The 22108-nt window shown below is 49.0% G+C and overlaps 1 protein-coding gene across 1 annotated transcript in view; it reads right to left on the bottom strand.

Moving 5' to 3' along the window:
- The window catches only part of LOC118796342 (ephrin type-A receptor 7-like), a 78428-nt gene that overhangs the window by 21932 nt on the left and 34388 nt on the right, over window positions 1-22108 (bottom strand). The window contains exons 4-5 of the mRNA XM_036555170.1: window positions 5242-5397; window positions 3804-4151 (exon numbers count right to left, since the gene is read on the bottom strand). Coding sequence (XP_036411063.1) covers window positions 3804-4151; window positions 5242-5397 — 504 coding nt within the window. The remainder of the gene's footprint in view (window positions 1-3803; window positions 4152-5241; window positions 5398-22108) is intronic.

Raw genomic sequence — 22108 nt, 5'->3', positions numbered from 1 at the left:
TAACTATGCACTTATGAACCACAACTGGCCAACATCTCCTACAGCATGCAGCCCCCACCTACCCAGATGCACACACGAATGTCCACACACACACACACACACACACACACACACACACACACACACATCCATCCTCATTCACATGCACACACACAGAAACACACACACGCACAGACACACCTGCACACCTACGCACACGCACCAAGACAGACACAGGATGGAGTTGCGCCCAAACCCCGTCACCCCCGCACCCAGCCCCATGCCACAAGCAGGACCCCCTGAGCCCCTCAGAGCCCCTCAGAGCCCCTCCCTCCGCCCAGCGCCAGTGGGGTCTGTGAGGTCCAGATAAATCCTCCACACCCGAGCCCCTTTCAACCGCCGCGCAAAATCTCCTCCGTCAAGGTAGGTCACAAGCCCTTTATTCCACGGGTGCATCTCTCTGCACCACCCACAGTCTCCACATCTATTCTGGGGGGGGTTTTCAGGGACGCTGAATATTCCTGACTTCCCTCAGCTGTTTTATCACTCTGAAATTGCTGATTGCGAGAGAGCGCCACGTCGCTCGGTGCAGCTGCACTGCAATATGGAGAGCGGGGCTGTAATTACAGAAACGCGGCTGCACATGAGCTCTGCACACGGCAGGGCCGCTCCCTGTGTGACTTCATATCAAAGCCATCGATACAATATTCATAAAGGTCACACTTTCTCCCCCGGAAAACTGTCTCAGTACACAGAGGACATTATTCCAGTAACCTTCTCAGTAATCTCCGATTCTTCATGCTTTACATGGTGGCACTTCCTCTAAAAAAAAAAAAATCCCCTCTATGGCCTTTTCAGATTCTAAAATGGAGAGGGCTGTGCCTCAAATCTGTATGACATAAACAAGAAAAGGAGTGTTTTTTAAAACCTATGCCTCAAACCTGTACAAAATAAACAAGAAAAGAACTATTTTTTAAAGCCAAGACAGAAAAAACAGTCAGCACACGAGTGATACCACACCTACAGCAGAAACCCACCCCTGGCTAATTCTCTGGACGCTTGTGTCTGACAGCGTTCCCATCCCCGGCGTGATTACACTTGACTCTCACAGAAAGGGGGACGGGAGATGCACAGAGCCCTGGATGTGAGTGCATTATGTGTGGGGCGGAGCCCGACAGCATCTCAGGAACGCACAATGAAACACCTCCCACTCGACAGGTGAGATTTATGTCCAAATTAGCGCTGAGGAGGGGAGGGGGAGCGGTGCAGGGGCTGTCAGCGAGTAATTGTGGCGGTGAGTGTGTGGAAATAATAAAGGCTGAGATCAGCGGCGGAATAAACGCCTTTTAATGCTCCCCCACAATGGAGAGCTTTCAGGCAGCCTCCTGCACAACAAAGCCACATTCTCAGCCTCGCTTTCAAACGCCACCCTCAGGGAAAAAGACGTGTAAAAAATGCTATATGTAAAGAATATTATTTTATATATTATACAGCATATCACATATTATGTTAATGATTGAGCCTTGTATGCAATTTACTGCACAATGTCCAGGCACAACAGATCTCATGTACTGTTAAGAAAAGACATGTGATTTAAGACATCAAATCTCTTCACACATTTAGATTATAGTGGCGTTTAGGTTTGTACAGGTTTTTTTATTTACAAATTTTACCTGAATGCATTTCAAAAGATACCAAATAATAGCACTGAAAATGGTAAGATTAACAGGACCTCTTTGAGGTGTGACCCTCCCATGTGATGAGAAAGTGACTGTCTGGGAGCATATATACAGTGTTAGCATGTTGGCGTGTGCCGTGTCCCTGTGCTTGTAGCATTACTTTGATAGCGTGTGCTGTATGAGCGTGCCTGCATAGTATCCCCCTCCCCCAGCCCATCATTATAAAAGAGAAGTGAGTTGATTTTCCCTACCTTGTCAAATATAGCTTAAATGAAAATAAAAATAAATGTAATGTTAGCATGTACTCCATCTGTGCGCATGCAGTGTTAGTGTGCTAGCGTGTGCTGTATCTTTGTGCATGTACTGTTAGCGTGTGCTGTATCTTTGTGCATGTACTGTTAGCGTGTGCTGTATCGGTGTGCCTGCTGTGTTAGTGTCTTAGCGTGCGCCATGTATTAGCGCATTTCCACTGACTTCCCAGAATGCTGTGCTGTAAAGGCCCAAAACAGGAGCACGCATCCCTCTGCCAGCTGTTCTCCCATCCCTGCACCCCCCGTGTCGCTCACGCTCTGGCCCAGATGTTGCTCTTATACAACAGCATTAAATAACTGATCACACACACATAACACACACACGCACACAGACAGAGGGCCGTGTGCCGGACCCACACGCAGGGGAGCAGAGGAATGATGTGTCATAGATCAGCTTCCACCCCTCCGCTCCCGCCCTCTAACATCGTACAGCGGAGATCTCACGTACAGCGGAGATCGCGTACACTGTGTTCACAGCGATGTAAACCACCGACTCAGAGACCCTGCCCATCTGAGTAATCCCTGCGGCTACAGAGAGGCACGAGCAAAGGCCGCATTTTCCGCTAAGGAAACAGAGCTTGCAGTTGCTTTCTAATCGCTCTGTTTAAAAATGTGAGGCATTAATCAAGCGCTAATTCAGCTGGCGTGTCATCCACATCCACACAGCGCTCCTCTCTGAGCATCAGACTGACGGCGGAGCGTTCTCCGCTGCAGGGCACGCCGTGTATTAGCTCTTTGTTTTACACTTGGCTTGAAATGATTTCTGCTGATTTTGTCCTGTATGTAATACTGCTAATTAATGGTAAATCTGTAAACCCCCGTTGCCCATGTCTGCCTCTGAAAGCGCCCTCCACAGTCACTGTTTTAAGACAGGCTGCCACTGTCTTGTTCTGAGGGTAACTCCTCAACCCGCTTCGCTCAGCAACACAGTTATTGAGACACGAGTAATTTGACAGCCGTAGCGCAGGTGTGATGGTACAGGACGGTACCGGTACGGTATTTTCTGCTGTGTGGCTGTTTAAAAGGCACCGAGGATGGCTCTGGGTAGAGGCACCTCACACTGCTACAGTAAAGTATCCATATTTAATACTACAGCAGTGTTGATGTACGGGTACGGCGCCAGTCATTAACACCACTGGAGAGCTGTTCTGAGAGGAGAGCATTAATAATCTACAATCACTCTTAAAGTTTTCAACTTAACATGCCAGCAGGGTGCTGAAGGGATTTTTCTCACTTCTTTCTCACTAATGTTTGAGGTCGTCTATGGCTTTTACATCTCCTCAAAAGCACTTGTTATACAGGCTATGTTACCGTGCTGTACCACACCTCTTTCTGTAGAAACCAGAACCTCCCACCTTAGAATGCTGGGGACACCTGGAATTAGCCTTGGCTATACACAATATGTGCATTGCATCACATTCTTGTTTTTTTTTTTAAAATATGTTCATTTTCTACTGCTTTTGCCCCTAACAAAAACACAATAAATAAAATAAACAGAATAAAACAGAATGAAATAAGCCAGAATAGGCATGATCACTCCACACCTCTCTCCAGCTGAATTGTTCTCTCTTGTTGATGTATAATTACTCTTTTCCCCTACTCACTTCATGTCAGAACTCACTTCATGGTAGAACTTGAGTTGTTCCTGTTTAATAGTCTCTGCAAAGTGTTCTGTGACAGTCCTGTTGTTAAGAGCACTACATTAAAGAAAATCTGAAAATCAGGAGAGAGTCAGCAATTAAGACTAGAGCAGCTGCATCAGCAATTAAGGCAGAGCGTTAATTTAAACACAGCAGTGTGGCAGCACTACGGCTGATGCCGGTGAGGGTCCTACCTGCCAGGCTGGTGGACACGTTGACCTGGGCGTAGAACCTCTTGTTGGGCAGCAGCTCGGACACCCCGTTGAGGGCCTCCACGGTGAAGGTGTAGTTGGTGTGGGGCAGTAGGTTGACCATGGTGACGGTGCGCTCCGTCAGGCCGCTCTGCTGCGGGACGAAGCCCAGGCTGGGCCCGCACGGCTCACACTGCCGCTGGGGGGCCCGGGGGGGCCCCACGCACCGGCTGCAGCCCACGCTGTACGACAGGTCCCCTCGTCCCCCTGTGTCTGCCGGGGCGGCCCATTCCAGGACGAGGGTGGACTGCTTCAGGGTGTACACCAGGTCTCTGGGCGGGGAGGGTGGGCCTGGGGAGGAGCAGGGAAGAGAACATTAACACAATTATTATTATTATTATTATTATTTAACAGTGGTATTCTTTTATATTTATATACTAATAACTATATATCATATTAACGGTATGTAATATTATACAATTATTGTTATGTAATCGTGGTTATGATCAGCCAGTCAGGGCAATCTGTGCAGAAATAATGCTCTACTGAGGCAACTATCAGACCGTTCCTCTGCTTACAGAAAGACAGGAACCCCTCCACAATTTCCCCAAATATCTGCTCCGCTTCACCCATGTGGTGGAATGCTTAGTGTACGGACACAAAAACACACTCCAGCATAAAATGCAGTGCTGAAGGTGACAAAATCACTTTGTATTCTGTGACGTACAAGGAGGAAAATCACGCAAACATGTCCAAAAACACTTACTCCAAATTTTATGATTATTGATCGTAAAACAAATGTGTGTCTAGGACTGGATCAAATACATTTTTATATCAACATACTTTTGTAAAACCCGAGCTGGCAGCATAATGAATCCATTCATAATGAAAATGAGAAATCATTTTTGTGTGAAGGATGAAATGTGAAGAGAATTAAGAGGCTTCATGAGATTCATGAGAAAATGTGCGTGTGAGAGAAATCAGCAATAACGGGGTGATGTCTGTGTGACAGTGTATTACTGACGGCATGTTCTGTGTGTGTGTGTGTGTGTGTGTGTGTGTGTGTTCTGAGGTGATGGTGGATGCACACAGACACAAAACCACCCACACGTGTGCAGAGCAGGAGACCAGTCTCCTTCACCCCTTCACACTGCACACAGTGGATTTGCGTGCAAACACACCCGCACTTAATAAAAGAACAAAAGAGCACTTCGCAGACAGCATTCCACAGAAACAGATCATAAGCCATAATACACGAACGTCTTACATAATATTTAACCTTTGAATATTACATAAACAACAGCTGAATAATAAAATGAATAATAATAGTAATATTGACTGGTGACTGAAATATGCCGGCATTAAAGTGTGACTAATGGCAGAGTGAGAGAGAGATGCGGGAGAGTGGGTGAAATGCTGGGATGAGTGGGCAGAGTCTTACGTGTGCAGGGGGCGGAGGGGTTGTCGAGCGGGGTGCGGAAGTGGTCCTCCTCGCACACGCACAGCACTGACCCCTCCTCCTCCGCCATGCTGTGGGCGGGGCAGGGGAAGCACTCCTGCTGGCGGGAAGACATCTTGTAGGAGCCGGGAGGACAGGCTGCGAAACAAAGGGAGAGACATCGTTCGCATATTACTCATTACACCTGAGTATTAATACTGACATCACAGAGCAAGGCTGCGGGAGCCGGGAGGACAGGCTGTAGAACAAAGGAGGAGCCATTATACACACGGTTCTCATTATACCAGCGTATTAACACTGGCATCCACAGCATGAGGCTGAGAGGAGCAGTGAGGGGTTTATACAGGGCCACACACTGACTGTCACATTACCACAGCCATCAGGAGGATGAGGAAGAGTTGGACTGCTCCTCTCCTCTCCTCTCCTCTCTCTTCTCATTGTGTTTGCACAGACTGTTAATTACACATCTCATTTTAATCTTTAATTGGCTGAGAGCACAAAGACAGAGGAAGTGAATTACATACATAATTACAGACATACATCCTCACCCCGGAACACGTGCTCACGCACATGCACGTGCACACGCTATTGCTCACGCACACACTACTGCACGCACACGCACATACACATACACACACACACACACACACTCTCACCACTGTACTCACTCACACACACTACTGCACGCACGCACGCACAGACACACGACAGCATACGTGTGCACACACATGCAGACACCACACCAACACCTATGCCTGCCTCCCTGTCAGTCATCTCAGCAGGGTAATGTGTGTGAAATGGAAGAGGTGAACGCCTGTCTGCATCCCAGCATTCCCATAATCGTCCCCGCAGATAATCCATTTAAATCTCCGTTATGAACACGCCGAACCTTGTAGTTCGATTAATCTAGCCGGAAAGCGGATCGGGCGAACATGGCCGTACAACACGGCGAGGATGACACAAAGTCAATAACACAAAGGCTGGGCCCCGGCATCGCTCAAACGCGCCGTCCCGCCGCCGCACCAATTAAAAGCCGCGGCGTTCCCCTGAGCAGGGACGCGGGGGCCGCCGTTTGATGCGCCGCCTTTTAAGAGCCTGGTAAACATCGTAATCTTCTGTCTGATGTCTCTCATTACACATCTACAAACAGCCCCTTTGTAAGATTTGTCTCATGCCGCGGAGTTGCGGAGTGTGGAAATGCCTTTAAACCGCCGGGCCCCTTCTTTGGGAACGCCTCTCCCGTTCCGTCTGTGCGGGACCTCTGATCTCGATGAAGGGAAGCTCCCAAAGCATTCCCCGTGAAACTCGCAGGGCTTTTTTTATTTGCTCATCTTGAAGACGCTCTGAGATCTGAGCCAGGTGAGAAATGGCAGTCCCAGCCCCTCTAAGTGATACCCATCTGCAGGCCAGTCACTACACCCCCCCCCTTCAAAGATGGGTTAAAGAAACTCATTCAGGATGAGACACACATCTTGGGAAACAAACGCAACCCTGTAATTTCAGAGTGCTTTCTCTTTTGACAGAGGCAGGCTTTTACCATGCAGCAGACACCAGAAGCGTTATAAAGACCAGCTAAGGATCGCCTTGCAGAAATGTAAACTCAGACCTGGGGACCTGGAAGACCTTGCTACTGACCGCAACACCTGGCGGCAACTGTGCCTGGAGGGGACTCAAGTGTTAGAGGAGGAAAGGATAGCCAGGAAACAGCAGAAGAGGCCCAGGGGAGGCACAGCCACGGTTGCCCCAAACACCTCATACACATGCCACATTTGCAATAGAACCTGTGGATCCAGGATAGGACTTTTCAGCCACCAAAAAACTCACCAATAAAGACGTGGACGTCATCATCAGATACGATGGACAACCGCAAGCAAGCAAGACACCAGAGGACATGTTGGCATCACTGCTCTGCCTTGCCTTGCCCTGACTGTGTGACTGATTAATCAGACTCCACACATCGCGAGGAGCAGAGATTACCGCGATTACCGCCCATCACATTCCGACAGCGAGCTGACTGATGCTCCGCTGGGCTCCCCACCTGCCAGCGCGTGGATTAAAGAGGAATATTAATGCCGGGTCTTATTTATTAATGTTTGTTTAGCCGGGAAGGTCAAGAGAGAGCTCGTTTCATTTCCGCGGTGATGACCTAGCAAGGGTTGGGAGGGGAATGCAGGGGATTGCGTAATCAATTAGCTGTCAGGCGGACGATCGCAGCAGGTGGGAAATGCAGTTTACTCACAACACCTTTACTCTTCTATGAGGGCAGGCAGTACATCAGCACCTCAGAGCAACCACTCATTCAAACCATGGCACAGGGCCAGGGTTCACTGGTGTAGACTCAGGAGTGCCCCCTATGGGCAACCATTACTTCCTACAGCAACCTGGTCTCCCAGGTCTCCCATCACTAACCATGCTCATCTCATAAGATCACTGCAGGTCTATAGCAGCAATAATACTTATTATAACAGTGATAATAATAATTCAGAGCAGCTGTTCTTGTTTTTCCACTCACAGTGCAGAATTCTGACATGGGGAAAAGTGAACAAACACCTTTAGGACTGCCAGCTCTTACTGCAACACAAAGCCTTCCCTTTGTTATAAGGATCAAATTTCAACACGGCGCTCTCGTAAGTGAACCCGCACTCACACACATCAATAAATCATGAAGCACTTAATACAGTAAGTGTGAGCAATGAATTGTTTCTGTGCGTTTCTGACAGAAGGTATTAATGAATATTAATAAGTGGAAAGAGGTTTGCTTTACCAGCACCCCCCCCCCCCCCTTCTCGATCCTGACCCAAATGGCCTTCATTATTCCGGGACGTAATTCTGCTTGGTCTTATTTCCAAATGTCAGGGTAGATATGCAGGCGAGCGCAGGCCAAATCAATAATTCATAACACCATATTCAGATCACTGACATTATGCCGCTAATTCTAATTTATGAAAGCTTCACTAACGAAGGAAATAAATCCACATTAATGGACGAGTGAAAGGTCCATTTTAAAGGTCCTCCCACCGGTTCCCTTCCAGCCTCCCACCTCCCCAGCAGAGGGGCTGGAGAGTGTCTGCCCAGCCCACCCAAAGGACGGCTCCATCCCGCCCTCCATGGGGGCATAACAGCCCCCCCCTTCCTAATCTCCAGTTTTACACTGCTGAGGAAATGATGAGTGCTGGAAGGGTTTCCTTGCTCTCAGTGAGAGCTGGCAGATCAGGTTCAGATCTCCTCTTGAAGAAGGGCTACTTCATTTGTAACCAGAAAGTTTAATGTTCAAATCCCAAGCTGGGTGCAGCTGTTGTGCCCTTGAGCAAGGTACTTTGCCTGAAGTGCTTTAATAAAATATCTATCTGTATAAATGAATAATGTGTAAAAAAGATAAGATATACAAGTCACCTCAGATTAGGTCATGTTCTCAGCAAATATTGTTAAAAAAAAAAAAAATCACCAGGCACCAAGCTTTTGACAAGGTGACACTTTGCTTGTGCCAGCGTCTTTGCTGATAAGATGTCACCAACCAGCACCTAGTGACGATTATGAGCAGTCAGATCAGTCTTTTCAATTTCATCTGAGGCCATCTCGGGTTCTGCTGGTGAGCTTGAACTTATGAACTTGATTATGATTTGTGATCCCAATCTCTCTCTCTCTCTCTCTGAGTGGCTGATGACAGAGACTGGAATGTGAGCTGAATGGGTGCAGTATCATCATCACCATCATCATGGTCGTCGTCGTCATCTGTGACCTACACAGTAGTGTCATCATTATCATCAGCGGCTGTCATCATCAACAGTCCTCACAATAGTGTCATCATAATGATTTTCTGCAGCGAATACGGCTCTGTCATTATCAAAGCCCTATTCACGCCATTTAGCACCCCAGAGTGGTCATGTCAGGGAAGGAGGCAGCATACTGCAAGGCCTGTGGCACAACCGTGTCCCATGATCTCTCCCCCTCTCCCTCTCTCTCTCTCTCTCTCCCTCTCTCCCCCTCATCTCATCTCCCTCCCTCTGTCGCCTGCTCGCTCCCTCTCCCTCAGTCCAACACCGCTTATCTCTGCTCAGAACAATGGAACCAACACAGACAAGCGACCCAATTACAGGATATTACCCTTCTCTCCCTTCATCATAATCACAGGGAGAATTATCAGGGCTCTCTGCCGCCAGCCTCATCATCTCTGCCACACAGCCACTCTGTGCTTATCACACACCATCAGTGGCCTTCCCTCCTCCAGGTGGCCCTGCGCTAATTCAACGGCTCTTTATGTTCCTTCACGCTCTTCGTCTCTCCTTCACCCGCCCACCCCCCTCCCTATTCATTCACTCTTTCCTTCCCTCTGTACATGCCGCACTCCGCACTGGTTTACACCCTGCCAGTAAATATGCACACTATGATGTCATCAACAGGTGCCGGTTGTAGTAGCACCCAGGTTTGCCTATTCCCCTTCATGTAATGGATAGCCCAGCTTGACACTGTCTCTTCTACAGTTAATACTCCCTTCTGAGCTGAGCCTGGCCCTTTCTACACCACTAAGCTGTGAGTGTGTGTGTGAGATAGGAGAGATAGAGATAGAGAGAGAGCCAGAGACAGACAGACAGAGAGGTGGTACACATCTCACTTGGCTCTTAATAGTAAAATCTACTGTCTTGGTAAATTTATCAGAGAGCTATAGGCTACAGGTAGGAGGTGAGGGAGAGCTATAGGCTACAGGTAGGAGGTGAGGGAGAGCTAAAGGCTGCAGGTAGGAGGTGAGGGAGAGCTATAGGCTGCAGGTAGGAGGTGAGGGAGAGAGCTATAGGCTGCAGGTAGGAGGTGAGGGAGAGAGCTATAGGCTGCAGGTAGGAGGTGAGGGAGAGAGCTATAGGCTGCAGGTAGGAGGTGAGGGAGAGCTAAAGGCTGCAGGTAGGAGGTGAGGGAGAGCTATAGGCTGCAGGTATGAGGTGAGGGGGAGAGCTATAGGCTGCAGGTATGAGGTGAGGGGGAGAGCTATAGGCTGCAGGTAGGAGGTGAGGGGGAGAGCTATAGGCTGCAGGTAGGAGGTGAGGGAGAGCTATAGGCTGCAGGTAGGAGGTGAGGGAGAGAGCTATAGGCTGCAGGTATGAGGTGAGGGAGAGAGCTATAGGCTGCAGGTAGGAGGTGAGGGAGAGCTATAGGCTGCAGGTAGGAGGTGAGGGAGAGCTATAGGCTGCAGGTAGGAGGTGAGGGAGAGAGCTATAGGCTGCAGGTAGGAGGTGAGGGAGAGCTATAGGCTGCAGGTAGGAGGTGAGGGAGAGCTATAGGCTGCAGGTAGGAGTTCAGAGGGGTTTCACCCACTAGTGCCATGAGAAGTTTCCCTGTCTCCGTCCTCTCAGATTCCGAACATTTCTCATGGCATGCTATCGATCCAGATGCAGCAACCCCACACACACACCCCTCCCCGGAACATAGAAGGAGAAGCGGGAGGAGAGGGGGAGGGCAGACGGATACAGAGGAACAGCTGAGAGCGCCGTCCAACATTTGCATTTTAACTGCATCAGCTGTGTGTGTCAATGGCAACATTTCCCTCAGAATGTCAAAGCAATTTAGTGTTGTTGGCCAGAGAAATCTGATTCAACTTGAAGAGCACATTTTATCTTAAAAGTCAGCTTTCCAATTGATGCAGCAGAGAGGCCTGGATGGAAATACTGGAGATGTTGTGCAGAGATAAGGCAAATTGAATTACTAATTCAAACACACAAGAGAAAAGAATGTGACAATACAATTCCATTCCTAAATGTTACAGAGGAAGGCTGTGTGCATTTGTTCCTCTAAAGAAATTAGGGGAACCAATAAGTTTCACATGACCCACTTGACTTTTTTTTGTTGTCCAAAGTATCAACAACCCTGTGCTGGATCTTAAACACACAGCATTAATAAGCACACAACTGATCGGAATTATTTTAGATTTACCAACTGACAAAATATCTAAAAAAAATAATTGGCATTACTGTCACCATGATTCAAACAAATCTGGCCACAAACAGCTCTTGATCATTTTTTTCTGATTAGAAGAGTAAGTAAACTACAAATTTTAATCTGAATCTGAATAACTCCTGCGTCCATAACCTCAATCTGAATTTGAATAACCTGTTTCTGTCATGTATTTTCCGCCCAGTCTGGCTCCAATCACTGAATGGCCTTGCTTGCTATGCGGTACAGTTGCCTTGCCAATGCAAAACATTTGCATTTAGCACAAAGGCTTTAAATGAGCAATGAGCACATTCTAAACCACTGCTTCCAATAAATGGGGCAGGGAGACCTTAAGAATAGGAAGTTCTTATTGGGTGATTACTGTGAGTCGGCTTTGTACATCAGTCAACTGTTTTCTCAGGGTGCACAGGAACAGACTTCCCAGAATGCAATGCAGAGCAATGGCTTTCATAACACACACACTGGGTAATGCGAGGTAATGTGTAATTTGAACACGGAAATAAAAGTTTATACTAATTACACATTTCAGCATCTGCAGCAAGGACGTTCCAGCACTTGCATGATGACATCAAACTTGATCTGTCAGTACATTTAAAAAAAAAAAAGTTGATTGCTTTGTGCATATCACACCATCTAATTTCAGTAAAAATCAAGATATTTATAAAATTAATGACAAAATGTAATATTTTTAATTGGAAGCAAAGGTATCATCTCACAGCTGAGATCCAATGTAAGCGACAGATTTGCATAATTACACAGCTTGGACTACTTCCAAATCAACTCCATTAAAAATCTGATGCCCTCTCCGCATCATGTGCTACAAGATTTTATTTAGGTACTCATGCAGGGAATAACTACCAAACATGCATTATCATTAGATTTGCAGCAATAACAATAATGATGTACGTGTAAGAGCACCCTGGCTTGGAGTGGGCCACACAGCAATGTTTTATTTCCCTCCTGTCAGTTGGCAGGTGCATTTGAGTGGTACTGTACCCTTATAAAGCGACCCACTAAATCCCTGGTGCAAGAGATGGATCGGATTTGGCAAGGAATTCTGAGTAATGCCTCTACCGGTCTTGTACGAAAAATAATCATTTCCATTACACTTGACGCATGTTTAGGCACCTTGGCACATATTTTATCAGTAGGTTTATGGAGTGCTAAAGGGAGAGCGATTCTCAGACTCTCTTCACTGAGACTGTGCTACTTCTTTTAGGGGTGAAATACTCCAGACTGCAGATAGCGTGTTGGAGCCTCTTATGTGTGCTCTCATTGGCCGGAAGAATCATCTGCCTCGTCAGATGCTCCAATGGGTCCCCCCAGCCACGAGACTCAGTGGTTCTAGTTGTGAGCCTCAGTGTCTCTGGGTTCTGTAGTTCTCCTTCTTAACTGATTCGTAGGATGGAATTAGCGTTGTTGCATGAGGTATTTGTGGGTGTCCAACATCACCCCTCTAAGAAGCTGCCAGTGAATCTTAACTTGTTGAGAGGTTTACATGGAATAGCAGTGGGGTGGCATTTAAGAATATGATTATTGACTGGTAGCTGGTCCTTAGTGAATGCCCTCCAGGAATCTAGTGACTCATCTGATAGGGAACAGTTTCGAGCATGGCTGGCCACAAAGCAGAGGTCATTCATTGACAGATTTCAGCAAACATCTGACCTAAGAGGTAACAAAAAAATCCTTGAACCTTGATTGAAGCTGTGACCACAGACCATCCCCTTCTTAACAGACAGCCCTGACTCCTGACCCCCAAATCCAGAGGGTCTTAAGATCGCTGCGGGACAGTGCATGGGGACATGCCACTCTTCAACACACTCAAATCAATAAACACAAACACCTTCGGTTAAAACACCTCAATATACCCCGATCAATAAACCAATCAGATCAATGCGCAAATAGCCGTGTCAATAGCACATAGCAGCAGTGTCAATAACCATTTAAACAGCGTGGGGTCAGAGTGACCCTGACGCAGGACAGCAGCGTAATAGATAATGTACAGCTGGTGTCCCTGGGGCCTCCATGTGTTTAATTACACTGTTTTCCAACACGCCCCCCTCCCCCACGGCGTTACCGTGGCACCCAATCAGTGACGCGCCTGCGTCCGGCATGGCGGGGAGGTGCGCGGACCCGCCAACATGAGGCAGGAACAATTAACGCCGTTTGTCAGCCCCCTGTTTGAATAAAAAATGAGGCAGAAACACAATCAGGGCCGCAATTAAGCTGTGAAGGTAAAACGCCGATGACCTTGTTGTGTAATTAACGGCTTCTTCTTTCATTAATTTCTTTTTTTCATTCCTGAGTTTAATTAAGAGACAGAATGTCGTCAGGATAAGTTAAAAGTGAAGTCAAGCGATTAGGAAAGGGGAAAATAAGGAGAAAAGCTCGAAGTGCTGTACTGCAAATTGGCTGTGTGAGAGAGGAAGGAACAGAGAGAGAGGGAGAAACAGAGGGGGGAGATAGAGAGAGGGAGGCGATTTAGTGAGAAAAACAGAGTGAAAGAGTGAAAAGGCAAGGAAGGGAGACAAAAGTTAAGGGAGATGAAAACAGAGAGAGGGAAGGAGACAGAGTGAGAGAGGCTGAGAAAGGCACAGAAAGTAGGGAGGCTGAGATCAAGGGAGAAATGACGAGAGACATTAGAGCGAGACACAGAGAGAGAAACGGAGAGATAGAGAGATAAACACAGAACATCTATGACAGCCTTTTTTTTTGCCCTGTCCGCCACCCACGCCCCACACACACGCAAACACACACACAGTTTGGAGCGCACTCCCAGCTGCTTCTGTCCTCTGAACATGACCCTGCCATTCTGGGCCTGTGGAGGGGGGTGCGTCTGTCTCCAGCATGCTGACCTCCCCAAAAACACATACCTGCAGCGGACAGCAGAGTCGCAGGCCACCACTGCTGCCATCAGTCCTGCCGGCCAGATTCCCAGCAGTGGTGCTGGCTCCGGTGGGGAGCTGCTGCACGGCTGTTCCCCTGGGACCCGTGTTTGGGTAACTGCGCCTCTCTTCCCCTCCCCCGCTCCCTGTGGAGTGTCCCCAGTGTCCTGGGGGAAGGTGTCAGCCCACATCCTCTGCTCTGTCTCCTTCCCTGTGGCTCCCCGTCCCAAACTGACACAGTCAGGGGTCACGACAGAACACGCGAGACAGGGCGTATGTGCAGCACACTGCCAGAAACACACACACACCCACACCCAAAAACCCATGTACACACACACACACACACACATACTCACCCACACACACATACACATACAGCCAGGCACACACACACACACACACACACACACAGGCATAAGCAGACCGCTACAGTTTGCTGTGAAAACCACTCATCTCATCATCGTTCGGCTCCTTCACACTCTGGTGACCTGGCTGCTGATTCCCCGAGCAGACAGCAGGGGGCGTGGAGAGCGAGCGGCGCTGTCGGGATGGGAAACGGCACTCTGAAGAGATGCTCTCTGCTCCGCTCTCCACCTCCCCGGGCGCCAGCCCGCCCCATCAGGCTCCGCATCTCAGCGAGAACAGCACGCTCAACATCAGTCAATACCATCAGACACAGCAAACTGGTGCCGAGCCAAGTGCATCTGCACACACAAATCAATAGCTTGTTTTAAACCGAATTCCTGGAGCGATACAGACATTATGCAAACACCCACACACTGCTGCAACTTCAGCCGACACCCCTGCGCGCACTGCTGCTGCCGATACCGCTGCTGCTAACCGCACTTCTGGAAAGACACCCGCTACTTCCGCCAGCGGAGATCAGACCGGCCAGCAGGGGAGGCAGACCACTCACATTTAAACTGGTGATGGTCCTGAATGACGCCAGTTTGAGTGAAGATCCCCCATCTGCAGCAAATTCCTTTTTGATCACTACTGGCAGATGTGGCAGCGTCGCCTCTGTGCACCTCATGCTAAAAACGGCCGACTATAACACAGAGACAGGGTTACAACAAACCATTTGAATGCTAGGAAAGAGATGAGAGGGGATTTTAAAGTTGTCACTTAAACCAGAATCAGTTGCTAACGGTGATCCTTGTAATTTCGCCTGTCAGGTAATCATGCAAAGCAAGGCTCTGTGGCTTGGCTCACCACTTAGCGATAAACATCTAACACAGTCATGTGGAAAAAGCCCAGCGGTGCCTGCTCTTTCTGCAGTGGGTGCAGACACTCAGGGCGGGCAGACCAGCACCGCCACGATTCTAGACAGCAATCACGGAGAGCGCACTCTCCCCTTCTCAATCACTGCCTGCTACCCTAACAGCACGGCCGACGGAACAGGACCGGGAGAACGGCTTCTAGCGCTGCCAGGCTAATTGGCTGCAAATTACCAGCCACAGCCGCACTTCATTGGAGACGCGCCGCGGAGAGGGGCGCAAAAGAGCACCGCTGATGAGCGCTATACCCCCGTGCCCCCCCCCCCCCCCCCAATCTCCTCCCACCTCTCCCATCTGCTAACACGCAGCGCTACACCTTCACTACGCGGGATGGCTGTTTCAAATTCCCATCAGGAACATGCTCGGAGAACAAAGCATTCCTCCACATTTCTCTGCACTGTCACTTTCAGTACACATTCAGCTACATTCAGGCGCATATGGTTTGTTCACATTGTCTGTTTATAGTCAATACTTTGTTCATATTACAAATATCGGAACATATATAGACCTATATATATATAGATGTGTATAGAGAACATTATTGTTACTACAATCTCTGTGCATTTACGTTTATATTCAAGTATTCACTACATTAAATTGTCATTTAGCAGACACTCTTATCCAGACCAACTTACACACGTTACAATTTTTACATGCTAGTTTATACAGCTGGATATTTACTGAGGCAATTGAGGGTTAAGTACCTTGCCCAAGGGTACAGCAGCAGTGCCCCAGCGGGGCATTAAACCAGCAACCTTTTGGTTACAAGCCCTTCTCCTAACCACTAAGCTACGCTGATGCCATTTTTTTTTTTAAACACTGATTCATTTTATATACATTCTACGTTTTTATACGTCTCTGTAGAGTTGATTTGTAGGGCCGGCAGAGAACACTATTCCTGCTCGTCCCCCAGGGAGGCTGGAGGTCTTTCTGAGCTGCAGAGGGTGTTTCATGCAGTATTCAGAGCCGCCCCCGTCCCCCAGTCCGGACGTCCCGCCACGCTTCAGAAGCGGAGTCCTCAGCAGACCCGCGGCGTGGGGAGATCGGACGGAGCCCTGAGCGGAGGTGACCAGCTGGGAAAATGACATAATCCTCTCCACATATAAATACAGCAGCGAGTCTTTCACAGGGTGAATAATTCATGGCAGGGCAGCGTGTATCACTCTGAAAGTGCTGCAGTGTCAGACAGGAAGAGGAAGGCAGGCTGAGACGAGCCGCTGAACAGCCCGGCTGCTGACGCAGACAGACACAGCTCCTGTCACCAGCCTATCCCCAACTGCCCTAATGCATGCGCAAATGCAGGCTTACGCAGCAACACACACACACACACACACACACACTCTCACACACACACACACACACACACACACACACACACACACACACTCTCTCTCACACACACACACACACTCTCTCACACACACACACACACTCTCTCACACACACACACACACTCTCACACACACACACACTCTCACACACACTCACACACACACACACACACACACACACACACACACACACTCTCTCACACACACACACACTCTCTCACACACACACACACTCACACTCACTCTCACTTACTCTCACTTACTCTCACTTACTCTCACTTACTCTCACTTACTCTCACTTACTCTCACTTACTCTCACTTACTCACAAACACACTCAAACACACTCACACGTCCCAACCATTGCGAGAAACTGTGTGCGTGGCTGGTGGAGCGAGCCGGAGCAGATTTTGGACACAGTGTGTGAGGACAGGGGCCGCAGCGTGCGGTTACCTAACCGCACACACGTGTCTCACCTCTAATGAGCAGCTCACATGGAGCGAGTTCCCCTCGGCCCCCGCTGAACTCAGGTGCTCTGCCCTGCAGATTAGCGCGCTCTTTAGCTAAAGCGCCGCACTCTCTCAGGTACGGAGCATATTGCAGCGAGTCGTGACTCTGACTCATTATGCCTTTTGTACAATCTCACCATCATCAACACTCCCCTCCCCCTGCTTCCCATTTCAAATCAGACGGACCTAAATAAATACTCCACAGATAAACCCCCACACTGACAAAACCTCTCACTCCCCAAACCCACAAGCATCACACGAAGCCCACGTAAACACTGGGCCTTTTGGCTCTCCCCCCCCCCCCCATTGTATACAACACCTGATGCCCCTCTCTGCACAGATAAATAAGCGTCGCTCCCCTGAACACCTGCGACAGTGATGCTAAGTGTCGTCTTGGCTGCTGGAGACACGCAGGCCGGCTGACACGGCGCCCGTCGCCGAGGCCGACCCCCACACGCGACGCCGCAGGTGCCGCCTCGTGCCGCACAGCACGTCGCCATGGCGACGCTGGTCACCGCACACGGCTCTGCGGGTAGTCACGCAGGGTCACTTGTGCCGGCACGGAAGGCGGACCTCCTCAGAGTGCACCGTTTGAAACAGAAGCCCTCCACAGAGGTTTGGGGGAAAGAGTGCTGGCGGCGGGGGGTAATTATAAAAACACTCTCCCCCAAGAGCCAGTCCCCTTGAAACAGAGAGAGACTGAAGTGAGTTACCGCATGACTCAGAGGAAATAACACCTGGGAAATGGGTTAGAGAAACAGATCCAATGCAATCTGTTGGTAGGTAAACTTACACCGGCTTATATGCTAATTCAATAACCACTGGTCATTTTGACCATTGTCAGTCTTCAGTTCTGCTAAACAAAGTACTACTAAACAAAGCAAGCTGAGGATTCAGCAGCCATTTACAGAGGCATGACTCGAGTTGCCTTCTTCTGACCGCCACAGTTTGCATGTTTGATCCAGTCTGATCAGTGTCAAGCCTTCTTTGTTTGACTATGGAGTATTCGCTCCCTGAGCCATCAAGCCACTGGCAGCTCTTCCCTCTGCATGCAGCACACATTAGCATTTTCCTCATAGCCTGTGTGAACGGTGTCAAAATGGGGGCAGCTGTAAGGCGTATTTTACTTTGCCCTGTCTGAAAAGTGTCTGGCCTCGGGGTGCCTCTTCAGCAGGTGAAAACAGGCGGTAATAAACCGCTGGATTTAGAATGAACCTGATCGATTTGTTTTGCCAAGGACAGCATGGGATGAGAAGGGTATTGACAGCATGATATAAACCAATATTGACCCTGCATCCTGCCCATGCCTGGGACAGAGGAGATGGGAAAGCTGGACAGAAGCCATGCACTGCACCCACACGCATGGAACAGAAACAGCCACAGCTGGGCTGACAAATTTCTCTGCAGCTCACACCACACATGAGGCATGGCTAAACGCTGCTTCAGAAAGTGCACTGGAGAAGTAACTCAATTCGTGAGTATATTTATGAGAGGAGCACAATGTTTAAGAGAACACCTCTCTCTCCAAACAGATGTGCCATATTGTAATAAGTATCTTAGAAACGGAACTGGTTTGGAGATACGAATAATGAATGAATACACACTTGCACTCTTCTTTCTTCAGTTGTTTATACATTTTTCAACTGATTTTTTTTTTTGGTTCTCATGGTTTGATTCACTGAACATGACCTTAGCTCCCCTCATTGCTTGTTTTCAAATGCGTCGGTACTCCAAAATGAAAACCTGCTTTTGATGGAGAGCACAAAAATGCCTTCTGAAGGTCTGTCTTTATTTTGAATTTTATGCTTCAAACGAGAGGGTGGGCCGCGCCGGCTCTCGGCGCGAAGGTATGGCACACCGCTGAATAACGACTCTTGGAACTCAATGTCACCGAGGCCGCCATGTGACTCACACACAAAGAGGAGCGTCTGTGGCTCTCAGACATTGTCTTTGTGCAAGAGTGCGTTTGTGTAGAGCCTGACAGAGTACTCAACCTTCCTGCCTCTGCACAAAGCTGCCCATCTCTCTCTCCCTCACACAAAGCCTGACCTCCTGTCTCTGGCATACAATGCCAGCGCGCGCGCACACACACACACACACACACACAGACGCACGCCCTCTCACCCACGCACACAATGGGGCCCCTACACACCGGAGATAACACGCCACGGTCAATAAACGACAAGGGACATTTATTCACCCATCCATCCATTCCTTTATTTATACCTGGAGTTCACGGAATGATCCTTATTGGCTGCTGCTGGAGGTGCTCCCACCAGTTAACTGGTGAGATGGCCAATTAGATTGATCTTGCAGCAGGAAACAAAAGGGGTTGCTGGGCAACAGCTCACAGGGATGAAGGGGGACTTTCAGCAACCTTTTCTACTCTATTCTACTTCTCCTTGGTCAAGGACCAGACTGCTGTCAGCGCACCGCACCGCACCGCACGCACGCACACACACTCACACACAAACGCATGCAGGCACACACACAGAATTACCACACCACATATCCACACACACACACACACACACACACACACACACACACAAACACACTCATTGGCCCTTGATAGCCATGATGACCACTTAGCCAGTGAGCTGTGTTTGTGTGACTGGACCCCACCACTGTAAATGGATTAGTTTAATGCTATACTCTATATTTCAATCTAAAACAGGTGGCTCTTTGGGTCTCTTCCAGCAGATCATTGCTGAGCACCAAAGATCAGAGAGGCAAGTTTGTCAGGATGAGAGCTTTAGAGAAAGGGAGTCCTGGGCGAGTCTCAGACAGGGGTGAGTCTCAGACAGGGTAAGTCTGGAATAGTCTCAGGCAGCGGGGTGTGCTGTATGAGTCTCAGAAGGGGGAGATTTTGCATTTCCTGTTCCTGTGCCTCTGTGGCCAAAGTTCATGTGTGTTCTAGAACATGACCATGTCTGCATGTACACAGAGCTCTTTCCCCCTCCACCCCAAATCGGCACAGCTTCATTAATTATGAAGCTTTTTCTATCTCTGGCAGTGCTTCACTGCAACACACAAGCACACGATCACACACACACGCACACACGCGCACACACACACACACACACACAGAAGCACGCGCCTATAAGCATGCACGCGCACACACAGTCAAGCAGCAGAAATCATGCCAGCGCTTTGCACAGAAAACTTAATACCTAATTGTGTTTGATCACAGGTCACCAGAAATAAATAGCTGCAGACACCAGCTGTGAACACAGACACAGCGCCCTGAATGCTGTTGCTCTTGATCACACACACACAACACTGTAAACAGGGACAGAACATGAAGTCCAAAGCAAAGGAAACAGAGTGAGATGAAGGAGCAGAGAGGATGGGCTGGGGAGACAGGGACAGAGAATATGAGAAGCGCATGGTTATGTCACAGTTTTCTGAGACAGCTGCCCGCCATCACACTACATGTACAGTCACTTCACTGCACTCACCCTCACGGTCAGCGGTTCGCCCTGTCTGAAGACAAACTGAGGCGCTCAGCTCAGAGAGTCATAATTGAACAAACATACATCAAACATACATGCATACATGCGTGTGCGTGTGAAGGAGCAGTGTGGGGGCGTGTACGGGGGGCTGCATGTCCGCACACGCCCCCCTCGAGCGCAAGCCCCATCACAGTGACAGAAGGTTCAAACCAGGAGAGGGAGCGGGCCTCATTAATGATGTAGGACAGGACCCCCGAGCTGGAGGGGAAATGCACTCCGCTAATGATGCACGCGCACATGCACACACATATGCATACGCACGCATGCACACACACGCATGGATGCAAGCACGCACGCATGCATCAACGCCAACACACAGACGAGAAACACGCTGGCATATCTTCCGAGGACAGGGCTCCCATTCGCGATGGAGGTAGTGCCTTTGCTTGAGGAACAAGAGCTTAGCAGGGACAGTACATGACACTTCCACACACGACCACAAGACAGAGGCAGGCTCCTGTGCTGCAGCCGTTTATGAAAGTGCAGTTTCTCCCGTGGTTCCGTTTCGCTCTCATCGGATAGACGCAGGGGCCCCTTCTGAAAGCAGAGCGTGTACGCCTCTCTGCGCTGTTCCGAGTCAGACACGGGAGATGGGCTTTTACCCGGGGCGGCCTGGCCACATGCGCCCTCTGCGCTTCCCCCAGCCCCCAGCCCCTCAGAGGCTCGCTGTGTGTTTCTCAGCATCGCCACAATGCTTCAGCGATGCAATAACACCGTCCGAATGAGACAGAAACCGGGAGGATATTTATGTGTGGAGCTGGGCTTCTGCCAAGCTGTAAATCCTTGTGCCGATATTAACTGAAACTATTTCAAACACACCGCTATTACCTTTCTTTGATTCTCTCTCTTTTTACTCCTTTCCTGTTAGCCTGTTCCATTCTTCTCACTCTCTGATGGCCATGAACAGTTCTCTTCGGTGCGATATCCAGGTTAATTCTCAACAGGAGCGATAAAGCACATCACAGACCAGGACATGGGCGGCGCATGCATCATTAACAGCTGTATTTGCGTCTCGCACATTAATGACTAATGACGCGCCTTCAATTTCATTTGCTTCTCACACTAATGACTAATGAAATAATGTCTGCCGCGCTCTGGATGCAGCTCAGGGCAGACCCCTCTGACATCGTCACAATGAAACATCTGAATTCTCAGTACTCCATGGATCAGACAATCCACTAAGAAAAGCAGTGAATCAGGCATTCAGTAATGACGGATTAACCTGGGAGGAGGCCATTACTCACGTTTTAAATCCACACAGCGCAGCACAACTGCGCAGCATCGCAAAGCCAGAACAGGGCAGGATTATACAGGAATCAGAATCCACTCAGTGCAGAAACAGAGCGGGATTAATGCATGAGTCTGAGGTTCCACTCAGAGCAGAAACAGAG

Source organism: Megalops cyprinoides, chromosome 21 (assembly GCF_013368585.1).
Source record: "Megalops cyprinoides isolate fMegCyp1 chromosome 21, fMegCyp1.pri, whole genome shotgun sequence".
Lineage (NCBI taxonomy): Eukaryota > Metazoa > Chordata > Actinopteri > Elopiformes > Megalopidae > Megalops > Megalops cyprinoides.
This window is presented reverse-complemented; position numbering and strand designations above follow the sequence as displayed.